This window comes from Camelus bactrianus, chromosome 1 (assembly GCF_048773025.1).
Source record: "Camelus bactrianus isolate YW-2024 breed Bactrian camel chromosome 1, ASM4877302v1, whole genome shotgun sequence".
NCBI classification, from domain to species: domain Eukaryota; kingdom Metazoa; phylum Chordata; class Mammalia; order Artiodactyla; family Camelidae; genus Camelus; species Camelus bactrianus.
The window spans coordinates 120098259-120110822 of NC_133539.1; the positions used below are offsets into that span (position 1 = coordinate 120098259).

A 12564-nucleotide genomic window follows, 5' to 3' on the forward strand; every position below is an offset into this window, starting at 1 on the left:
TAAGATGCAGCCAAGTCAGCAACACTGTTGTAACCTTAGATGAGCTATAAACGTGAATTGAATCCCTGAATGCAACATCACTCTGAGATCTTGCTTTTCAAATTGAAGGACGTTGTTTCAGGGAGGGAAGTACACAAAGCCATGAAGTTAGATGTAGCTTCTCCTCCTGAAGGAAGATTTGGAAGACTAAGTTTTTTGGTGGGTTTTTTTTTTTTTTTTGATACTTACAAAGATAGGAATATATTTTAGTGCCAAAAATGGAATTGGCAGAAACTTTAGGAAAAACCTTAAAGTTGTTTTAAGGGATGATTCCAAATCCCCGGAGATATTTTCTATTTTTGCCACTATGGGTACTTCTGTGGAAATATTTTGATGAGCAAACTTTCTGGTTTGTTAAGGTTTATTTTGTTTAGTTAGATCAACAATTCTAAACTATATAAAATTGTGGGAATACATTGAGGGGGTAGTGGGCAAGTAGTATGAAGTGAAGGAAGTTTGTCTTTATATATCAGCAGCATAGGCTTCTTTATTTAGAGAAAGTCTAAGAAGCTGTTTCTTTGTCATCATAGATTTTTCTTTTATTCTTTGCTGCATTTTATACCATTCTTTTAAGGCCAAAAACATTTTTTTTTAGGCTTTTCTTCTTATAGCAAGGAAATACTCTGTTAGTGGGACTTGCAGACTAGACTGGAATTATGCAGGTAGTAAGCTGGTAGTTAAATGATGGTTTCTCTTCATTTAAAGTATATTAAAATTAACTTTATATTGAAATTTATGTTCCACCTTTCCTTCTTATCACAGGACAATGAAAAGAGAACTCCACTGCATGCTGCTGCCTATCTTGGAGATGCAGAAATCATTGAATTGCTTATTTTATCTGGTATGGTAAACTCTGTATAGAGCACATCATGCATATTTTGTCATAATTAATATTTATCAAACCTGATTGACTATTTCTTCATATTTGTTTAACAACCTGAAACTTGATTGTTCATTCTAGAAGTACTGACCTCGTCTCAGGTCCCAGGTACATTCTGGGGCTTAAGTACATTAGAAAACAAATCGCTGCCCACGTAGGGCATACACTCTAAAAAGATAAGTAGGCTGAAAATACAAGTAAATTTTACGGCAAGTTAGAAGGAGATAAGTGCTATGGAAAAATGAAAAAGTAGACCAGAATAAGTTGGCCCTCTGTATCTGTGGGTTCAACAGATCAAAATATTGGGAAAAACATTCCAGAATGTTCCAAAAGGCAAAATTTGAATTTGCCATGAACTAGTGACTGTTCACATAACATTACATTGTACTTTACAGCTATTTACATAGCTTTTACATTGAGTTAGGTATTATAAGTGGCCTAATGAGCATTTGAAGTATACAAGAGAATGTGCATTGATTTTATGCAAATACTGTACCATTTTATATGAGACCTGAGCATCTGTGGATTTCGATGTCCACAGAGGGTGGTGGAACCAGTCCCCTCGGATGCTGAGGGACAGCTATAATGGGGTGGGATGAGCATTATATAGGGCTGGGTATTGCACAGAGTTGTCATACAAGGCCTCATTAACCACAGAGTTACTAGGAGACGATCACAGTTCTCCGAGGGGGAGGTGGTGGTGGCGGCTTGGAGCCAGAACAGCAGTGGAGGGGCTAAGAAATGGTATGATTGTAGATATATTTTGAAAGTGATGCCAGCAAGACTTATGTCTTTAAAAGGCTTGTATCTAATTCTCTTTGAGGGCATATAAAATATATTTTAGGAAATTGTACTTTTATTTTTAAATTTCTTCTCAACTGTTTAAGACTCCACAATATGAAGTAATGGTAAAACTGTCTCTTAGAGAGTAGCTCCTATTGTGGTCAGACTGCCTGCAGTCCTAAAACAGGCAATCAGAGAGCTTAGAAACATTTCTCTTGTACCCAGATTATCATAGAGGATATTTATTAGGAAAAGATGCACGCGTCTGAGTTGTGCTTGTGTTACCAGATGGCACAGATAGATACAGAGTGCAAGTGGAGAAGTAGCATCATTCCTTTGATATTTGGGAGAAGGAGCACTGAGGAAAATTTTGAGTGAAAATCCTATTAAATAGTAGCCTGAATAGAATTTTGCCATTGTGAATTAATAAAAATTTTTCAAATATAATTTTTATAATAAATTGCATGACTATATAGAGTTATAGTTAAATATGGATCAAGCTAATAAGCTTATATTAGTTTCTTTATGAATAACTCCGTCACTGATGTGCTTCATGGAAAATGTCAGTTCTGTGGATGCTAGCTCGCTTGTTTTCAGCTGAAATTGATCAGAGGTAAGAACTGAGGAGGTTCAAGGGAAAAATAGTATTTCCTCTTCATTGAGGCATATTCTGCTTTAATGATAAGCCCAGGGCCAGGTGACTTCATAGGTGAATTCTACCGAACATTTAGAAAAGAGTTGATACCTATACTTCTCAAACTGTTCTAAAAAATTGAAGAGGAAAGAATGTTTCCAAACTCATTCTAAAAGGCCAGGATTACCCTGTTACCAAAACCAGAAAAAGACACTACCAAAAAAGAAAATTATACTCCAGTTTTCCTGATGAACATAGATGCAAAAATATTTGCTAACAAAATATTAGCAAGCTGAATTCAGCAATACATTAGAAGGATCATAATGCCATGATCAAGTGTGATTTATTCCAAGGATGCTTCAACTTCCACAAATGAGTCAGTGTGATACACTCCTTAACAAAATGAAGCTAAAAATCATAAGATCATCTCAGTAGATGCAGAAAAAGCATTTGACAACATTCAACACCCATTTGTGGTTAAAAGAAAAAAAACTTTCAAGAAAGTAAGTATAGAGGGAACATACCTCAGCATAATAAAGCCCCATGTGACAAGCCCACAGCTAACATCGTATCCAAAGCCAAAAAGCTGAAAGCTTTTCCTCTAAAATCAGGAGCACGGTGAGAATGCCCATTCTTACCACTTTTTCAACATAGGAAAAAGTCCTACCCATGGCAGTTAGGAAAGAAAAAGAAATTAAAAGTGTTCAAATTGTGGAAAGGAAGAAGTAAACTGTCTCTGTTGGCAGATGACATGATATACATAGAAAACTGCAGAGACTCCATCCAAAACCTGTTAGAAAACCAATTCAGTAAAGTTGCAGGCTCCAAAATCAACATACAAAAATTTGTTGTGCTTGTAGATACTAATAACAAACTATCAGAAAGAGAAATTTAAACAGTTCCATTTATAACTACATCAAAAAGAGTAAAATACCTAGGAACAGCTTTAACCAAGAAAGTGAAAGCTCTGTACAGTGGAAACTAATAGACATTGATGAAAGGAAGTAAAGAAGGCACAAAGAAATGGAAAGATACCCTGTGCTTGTGGATTGGAAGAATTAATATTGTTAAAATATCCACACTGCCCAAAGCAATCCACAGATTCAGTGCGGTCCCCATCAAAATTCCATTGGCATTTTTCACAGAAGTAAAAAAAAAATCCTAAAATATGTATGGAACCCCAAAGGCCCAAATGGCCAAAGCAGTCTTAAGAAAGAACAGCAAAGGTGCAGGTGTCATGCTTCCTTTCAGTTATATTACAGAGCTATAGTAGTTGAAACAGTAAAGTATTGGCATAAAAACAGACATGTAGATCCATGGGGCAAAAAGCCCAGAAACAAACTCGTTCATTTTATGGTCAGCTAATTTACGACAAAGGACCAAGAACATACAATAGGGAAAGGACTGTCTCTTCAATAAGTGGTGCTGGGAAAACTGGACCTCTGTCTTACCCCTACACAAGCATCAACTCAAAATGGGTTAAAGACTTGAACATAAGACCAGAAATCATAAAACTCATAGAAGGAAAAAACAAGGGGTAAGCTCTTGTGCATTAGTCTTGGCGATGATATTTTAGATTTGACACCAGAAGCAAAGGAAACAAAGGCAGATATAACCAAGCGGGACTACATCAAACCAAAAGCTTCTGCATGGCAAAGGAAACCAACAAAATGAAAGGGCAGCCTACAGAATGGGAGAAAACAATTTGCAAATTTATTTGCAATACATTTACAAAGTTGATATCCACAATATATAAAGAACTCATACAGCTCAATAGCAAAAAAAAACCAGACAAACCAATCTGATTAAAGGTCAGGCAGAAGGGCTCCATTTTTCCAAAGAAAACATAGTTATGGCCAAAACGTACATGATAAGGTGCTTAGCATTGCTGATCATCAGGGAAGTGCAGAGCAAAAACCACAAGGAGATATCACCTTACGCTTGTTAGAATGTCTGTCATAAAAAAGACTGGCAATAGGAAGTATTGGCAAAGATGTGGAGAAAAGGGAATTCCTTGTGCTGGGAATATAAATTGGTACAGCCATCACGGAAAAAAGTATGGAGGTTCCTCAAAAAATTGAAAATGAAGCAGCCGTATGATCCAGTGCTTCCACTTCTGTGTGTACATCCAGAGGAAGCAAAATGACCATCTCAAAAAGATACGTGCACTCCCACATTCATTGCAGCATCATTCACAACAGCCAAGACATGGAAACAACCTAAATGTCAACGGATAAATAAAGATGATGTGGTAAATGCATACAGTGGAGTATCATTTGGCCATTAAAAAAAGAAGCAAATCCTGCCATTGGCAACAACATGGATCGACCTTGAGGGCATTATGCTAAATGAAATAAGTCAGACAGAGGCAAATAATTCATGGTCTCACTTATATGTGGAATCTACGAAAACCAAATTCATAGAATAGATTGGTGGTTGCCAGGGGTGCCGGTAAGGTAGTGGGGAACTGAATAAAAGTGGTCAGAAGGTACAAACTTCTAACTGTAAGATAGTTCTGAGGGTGTAATGTACAGAATGGTGAGTATAGTTAATACTGTACTGTATATTTGAAAGTTACTAAGAGAGTAGATCTTAAAAGTTCTCATCACAAGAAAAAAAATTAACTGTGAGATGATGGATGTTAACTAAACTTATTGTGGTAATTATTTCTGTGTGTATATATATATATATATATATATATATATATATATATATATATATATATATATATGTGTGTGTGTGTGTGTGTGTGTGTATCAAATCATTATGTTGTACACCTTAAACTAATATAATGTTATATGTCAATTATATAATAAAACTGGGGGAAAAAATAAACATCACCCAGAATGGTAGTCTTCAAATGGTATATGCAGACTCTTAAGGGTATATAGTGGTATTTCATGGGTTCTGCTTAAATTTGGTTTGAGGGCCATGGTTGTTGAGGCCCAATTATACACTGATTTACATAACTCCTTACTCCAAACAGCCATATAGTTGTATTGAATGGGTTTATAACTTAGTAAGTTATAAACTAGAATTGAAACTAGATGTTTGACCTGATCAATTCCCTAGATAAAGAAGAGAATTAAGTACATGAAGGGAAAAGTAGGCAACAAAATGAGGCTGATCTGCTCATAGTTAATAATGAAAACTGTTAGTGTAAAGTTTAGGGTAGGCTCCTGTTCCCCTTCGTGTTGATTACTGGTGACGTGTTACAGTAGTAGTTGGGTTAACCGTACCTAGTGTGATCGGAAGAAAATCAAGCAGTGTGAAATAATCCCTGTTTAGCCCTTGCTTTACATAAAAGTCATGGTATGCTTCAATAAGAACACACAATAAAGTAAATTACTGTAATTTTATATTATAAAAACTACTTGGGTATCCATGGCAAGGTTATTTGTTTGTAAAATCTCTCTCTAAAATGAAAAGTGAAGAATATAAAAAAGTCAGTAGTTCCTTAGAGCCATGTACTCCCTTGTTCATGCTTCAGGTTCTGATTGTTTTCTGATTTACTATTATGAGAAGTTAGGAAGTAATATTCTCTAATTTCACTTTCGTGTTTTCATTGTCAAGAATGATGACTTTAATTATGACTTTGTGTAATCGTTATTCCCACTGTTTTTTCACACACACACCACACCCCGCTTGTCCTTACACATGGCTTTTCTGTTCCCAGGTTTTAATTTTTCTGTGTCTTGGTTGCATAGACACATCATGTAGTTTTTCTTTCTGTATTTTCTGTAAGAGCTCATGGACGATATTCCCTGCTATCTTATTTATTTGAGACTGTTGCCTTCTTTTAATAATTGAAGGGTAGATTAGCTAGTTATAAAATTCTCAATTTATGTTTTTTCCTGTCAACTTTATAGGTATTACTCCACTGTCTTCTAGCACTGAGTGAAAGTCTTGTATCGAGCTCTTATGTGCTTACCATTCCGTCCCCCAGCACACTCCACTCCTAGTCAGTTCTCCTCTGCCTTCATGCCTGCAGGATTCAGTTCTTTATCCCTGAAATTCATACTGACTTTCCTAGGCTAACTTTGTTGATTAGAGTGTAATTTTGTCTTTGCATTTAGGTTAGGCTGCTTCCTTTTACTTATCCTTCATTCTGTCAACAAATATTAAATAAGCATGTCTGCATAGCCGGTGTTATCTAGGTGCTGTGGGTAGAGCAGTGAATGAAATCAGTGAAGTCCCAGCCTTTGTGGAGCTTCTGTTCTAATGGGGAGATAGTAACAGGCTGATGGATAGTTTGTTTTGTGGTGATAATTGCTATGAAAAAATTAAAGGAATAGTAAGTATGTTGGGTGGGGGTCAGTTGCTATTTTATATTGGGTTACCAGGAAAAAATTCAGTGACATTCGAGGAGATAATTGAAGGAAGTAAGGAGGCGAGCCTTGCATATGGTGCAGATATTTAGTGGAAACTGAGAGGAGAGCAGGAGCAGACGCCAGGAGGTGTAGCATGCTTGGAAGCAAGTGAAAAAAAGTCGAAGGAGATAAAGCAGAGGTGGGGAGTTTCCAGGTGAAGACTTGCTTTGGCCCCTAAAGAGATGTGGAAAACCAGTGGTGAGTTTTGGGGTGGGGGACATAGGGTGACCTAGGTTTCTGAAGAGTCACTCTGGCGGGGGAGGGGGTGGCTCGGTGGTGGAGCGCATGCTTAGCACGCACGAGGTCCTGGGTCCGATCCCCAGCACCTCCATTAACAACAACAACAAAGATGCACTCTGCCTGTGGCTTCAGATTCTTGACTGCCTTTTAAGACTGTCCTGCTTTTTTGTTGTTTCTAGGATTTTATCTGTAACTGCTGTATTTCCCTTTTCTCTTTCCTGAGCCCCGCCAGCTCTCATCTCTTTGTGTTGGCTTACCTCTTTCTTGGAGCTCTTCTTTGACATCTCTGTTCAGCTTAATTTCTCTGAAGTTGTGTATAAACAACGGTTCACAAATTCATCCTCTCCTTTCCTGGGGTAATTTCTTTCAGATACATGTACCTATTAACTCAGTTTACTGTGCTTTCTTTCGTGTATTTCTGCTCTAGTCCTGTGCTGAATCCCTCACAATTCTTAACACATCATTGAGGAATCTGTTTCCTTCCAGGGCAGCTGTTCACTGAAGAACAGAGCGGGTGGGGCAAGGCACGAGCATCACACCCGTCCATGTCTGCACGTGGCTCTCAGGCCAGGTTTGTTTTCTGTCCATCCCAGTGGCATCGCTCCCTTAGTCTCCACATCCTGCAGAGCTGGGGTGGCCCGGCAGCTCCTTGCATCTCAGGTTCTTAGGCAGTGACTCAATGGTGATGGGCTCCAGCCCTCCCTCTCCAGCAGCTCGGTCCCCCCTGTAGCACAGTCTCACCTTGTTCTGTGTTATGAAGGGAGCTTCTCCTGTGGATGACTTGTAAGATCATCTGAAGATCTCTTGGATGGGGAGGCCAGGCACACAGGCATACTCTTTTAGACAACTCGGTAGCCTTCCCAGGACCCGGGAAAGCTTCATTCAGCATCCTTCATTTTGGTACAGATTTCACTGTATCTGTTAGACATTCATAGTTTGATTAGTGGTTGTAACTGTTTTCTTGTATTGAAGATGGCATTCCTTCACAATCTTTTTTATATTTTGATGCGCTTTTCTTTTTTTAAGGGTGAAACTACTTATTCCCTCTAACCTAAGCTAAATTCATTAGAAATCAAATATTTATACATGGTGTATCTTCAAGATTTATGGATGAGGCATATAACTTTTGACATGTAGTATGTAATCAAACAAGTGACTCCTTCCACAGAATCTATAGCAACACCGGAGTCTGGTAGAATTAGTTTACAGTTATTATTGAACGAGGCAAAATACTAGAGCAGTGAGTGCTTGCTGTGTCTCAGGTGTTGTGTTAAATTTACTTTCATTTATGATCCCATTTTGTCCTCTTAACTCAGTGAAGGTATATTATTATAGACCAAGGAAATGAAAGCATTTAGAGATGAAGGTTGTACTGCTCAGAAAAGCTAGAGCCAGCATGCAGACCCCGGCTGTGTGACTACAGAGTTCCGTGTTTCTAACCCTGCTGTGGTCTGAGCCCCTCTGCCCCCACTATGGTCTACCCGCTCCGCCACCCCACCCCACACCTACTTAGCATTTAGTAACAGTTGTGTAGGCAGTGACTTTTGTTAAAGAACTTCTGTTTTAAGGACTAGATTTTTCTGGCTACCTACGTATGGATACTTTTATGGGAGCTATCCATTTAATGTTTGTATTTAAAACTACAGATTTACCAGTACCTCAGGCTGTTTCCAGCATGTGTTGGGTAGTGAAAAACGGTGTTGTGTGTTAGTCAGAAATCCATTTGATTGGCCTTTTTCAGCAAATTAAGTTCTTAATAAGGAAATATGAATGTTTCTGGTTTTAAGAATTGGACCTAAGGTATGTGACCCTTGAAAGCCTCCAGTGCTGATGTGTTAGTTTGCTGGGGATGCCAACAAGTTAGCACACGTTGAGTGACTTAAGCCACAGAATTTTTTTTTCTCACAGTTCTGGAGGCCAGAATCCAAGGTCAAGGTGTTGGCAGGGTCAGTTGCTCCTGAGAGCTGTGGGAGAAGGAGCTGTTCTAGGATTTTCTCCTTGGCTTGTAAGTGACCACCTTCTCCTTATATCTTTCATCTGTTCATGTCAGTGTCCAAATTTCTTCTGTTCTTAAAGATCCAGTTGTACTGGATTCGGGCCCACCCTAAAAAATCCTCATTTCAATTTAGTTACCTCTGTGAAGATCTTATCTCCAAATAAGGTTGCATTTTGAGGTGCTGGGGTTAGGACTTCAACATATGAATTTGATGGTGCGGACACAGTTCAGTCCCAGCATCCAGTGTCCATTACCACCCTCTGAAGTGATAAAGTGCACCAGCTGGGGGTTTTTTGGGGGGTGAGGAGGAGTGGTAATCCAGCATCACAAGTGGGAAAGTGGAAATATAATTGCTTTGTGCTCCTTCTCCCAACCTGAAAACAGTCTGAAGCTTTGGCCACTGCTTTTGGTAGTCAGCCGAGGGAAAGCGTTCTCTGCAGCTTGAGGAGATGCTTAACGTGCTTGGCGCCTGGCCCAGCTCGCTGGGTGTGGATTCTCCTCTGCGGCTTAGGAGCAGAGAAGAGAGCTATTCCCTGCAGGCAGAAGTTTTAGAAAATTATTAGCGGGACTGTAATTACTACAAACACATAGGAAAATGGTGTCAACTCTCAAGTACATACCCTGTGTCAGAGGTCACAAGACTTTGAACGTCAGAGGTCGCACAGACGCTAGCAGCTGCTCAGCCCCCCTCCCATGTGGAGGCTGCGTGTGAGCACGTGCGGGGAGAGGGCAGCTGTGCTGCAGCATGGCTTTATTTGCAGAGTAGGTGGCTGGCACCCTGTGGGCTGTGGTTTGGAGAGCCCCAGTATTGATTCCCTATTTAAGGTTAAATTAGGGCAAGGTATTTATTATGCATGAAATAATTTATTCTGAGTATTTCTAAATAGCTTGGAGTGTTATAACTGGAAATGGGTCTTAGAGGTCATTCACCACAACTCTTGTCTTACTGACAACTGAGATTCAGAAATCAACAGATTGGCAGGTACTGGTGGGGGTGAGATTAGGGAGAAGACAGGTGCATCGGTCGTCCCGCAGAATGAGGACTGGAGTCAGATGGGAGCCCCCCTCGACAAGGACACGCGTGCACCTCAGGCTGATGTACGCAAACCAGACTTTATTTTTTTATTAATTACTTTCTGTTTTACCTCCTCATGACTTAGGCATGTATCTAATCTGGAAACCTTACCTTAAATATCTTTTTTCTTAAAAAAAAAAAAACTATTGTTTCGGAGTACATTTACATGTGTGAATTAGTAAATGAAAGCGTTGGGTGAAAGGAGGCAGGTTATCTGAGTTTTTCTGTATAATCTCAACTGTGGTGTCGGGTGGACACGACCAGCCTGTTTGGGTGACCCTGCGGTTGATTTCTGCCTTGTTCGTTTTCTTGTTTTAACATGTTAGAAACCTATAATCACATCTCTACTCTGGGAAGGAGAATCCAAATGTAGATGTTTCCTGTGGAATAAGTTGTGGCTGCTTATTTATCATAAGCTAGAGCTCAGCTGATCTCTCTGGATTTGTGGGGAAAGGCAGTGAAGGAAGTATTTGACTTACACAGTTGGGCAGAAGAACCTTGGATTGAACGAGATACACTCCTCGCGATGAATGGTTTTCTGTAATGTTGGGTCGCGGTGGTTGTCAGTGACATCAGCTTCAAAGTGCCATCTTCACAGTCTTGGGCTTCTGAGTGGGACTCCTATCACAGGGCCTCCAGTAACCTGGTGTGACACTTGACGTGGCCCTGCTGTTTTGTTTTCTGTTTTAATGATTAGGAAATAGTAAAGAAATTAATCTTTTCTTGATGACTTAGTCATCCTTCTATGCACTGCCAGGTAGAGGGCACCTGCTGATGCCACCGGAGCTGGCACATTTGGTTTTACTTCGCTGTGCGAGGACTGTTTTGTATTTTAAGTAGATAGGGTTTCTTTCTTTCCTTTCCCTTCCTTCCTCCCTTCCACCTCCCCCTCCTCTTCATCTTCCCCTCCCCTCTTCCTCCCCCTCCTCTTTCCCTCCCCTCTTCCTCCCCTCTGTCTTCCCCTCCCCTTCTCTAGCTCTCCCTCCCTCCTTCCGTCTTCCTGTCTCATCTCCACTCTTAGTCCTATGTCTAGCTTTCAGCCGTTGGATTAGTTAACTTTACCCTGGAAATGCCTTTTCTGTTACTGTAATGGCTTGTAGTTGGTGTTTATGGATATGTAGCTAATTTTGGAGCTCTGTGTGTGCGACAGAAGTCTGGTTACCCTCAGAGACTCCACATGAGATGAGCCTTGGTAGCCTGGATATCTGACGTGCGCTGCGTGTTTACTGCCCTTAAGCCATTTTTTCATTTTACAGCCAGCGTCTGCTCTTTTAGTGGGCACTGGTGTGCCGTGTCTGTTAATATATAAGGCACGTACTAATTCACCCATGTGGCAGGGGAGATACTTGTATTGTGCTCAGAGAGAGAGCCCAGCCGTTTCTCACCTGCTTGCCCTTTCACTTCCAAGGAATTAAGCTATTTGATTAGTGTTATTAGAAGAAAGATGATTTAATGAAATATGAGTGTCTTGTGAGAAAGGTTGTGATCAGATGTCTAAAATCCCACTGCTGATCTTCCAGCAGATAAGTATCTTCAGAATCTGAAAAGAACAGTCCAAAGTTTTTATCCCATTATCTACTTGTTGCAAGTAGCAGCATGATGTGTCCTCATGAAGCATGAAGCCATTGGTGGACTCTTGGTTGTAGTCACCTATGTTTTGATGAAATTAACTGTGATTTTGTTATTAAAAGTAAAGAGAAAGAAAGACTACTTAATTAATTATTGTAACTTAAAATGGAAGAATGAAGCCAGCAGAGTTTTTGCTTTGGGCTGCCAAATGCACTGTGAAGATTAGACTTCCCTCCTTCAGTTGTCTGTCTGATAATCCGTATCCACAAGAAAGACAGACTGTCCTTACCCTCTTGCTCCTTTTAATTTTTTTCTTTGCACTAGAAGCCAAATTCTTGGACTGTTTTTTGTGACCGCTCCTTTTATTTCCTCTTAAATACAGTTCACTTTTTGAAGATGCGGTGTTTCCTTTTCATTTCAGAGTTGAAGTATGCGTATGTTCACAGGTGCACAGCCCCAGTGGAGCTGCCTTCAGTCCTGTCCCCTGTCACACCAGCCGCTCCTCCCTGCCCCCACCACCAGCACACACACACACACACAGGCAGCTGCTGCTCCCAGTGTCTCAGCTTTCCTGAGGATTTCCTTTTTCTGCGTAAAAGTAAAGAATAACATTCATACAGTTCTTACTTGCTGCTCTTTTTACTTTTTATTGCTCGGATCTTTGCCAGCGCATAGAGATCATCCTCATTTTGGGGACAGCTGCACTGTGCTTCCTTGTCTGTTAATAACCTTGAATCAGACACTGACCCTGCCCAGGTCGGAGGCCGGCCATCAGGCCTCAGTCTTCTCTCCCCTTGTCTTTCCAGTGTGCTTCTCACTTCTGAGTGTCTGTGTCGCTGCCCTTCAGGCCTTGGTGCCAGGACTTGCCCTCCTGCTGTGCACGTAGGTACAGGCTCACAGAAAGAGGTGCAGGCGCTCTAGAGAACCGTTCAAGTTCCAAGCGACGGGGGTGGAGAAGGAAGGGGCCCGGCCTTCTGA

General features: G+C 40.4%; 1 protein-coding gene across 11 annotated transcripts in view; it reads left to right on the forward strand.

The window, feature by feature from the left end:
* ANKRD28 (ankyrin repeat domain 28) overlaps nt 1-12564 on the forward strand; it is a 221600-nt gene that overhangs the window by 156405 nt on the left and 52631 nt on the right. For all 11 annotated transcript variants that reach the window (XR_012509591.1, XM_074372036.1, XM_074371999.1 and 8 more), the window contains one exon: nt 802-880. Coding sequence is in view for 9 of the 11 variants with exons in the window: in XM_074372036.1 (XP_074228137.1) it covers nt 802-880 (79 nt within the window). In the remaining 2 variants the exon portion in view is untranslated. The remainder of the gene's footprint in view (nt 1-801; nt 881-12564) is intronic.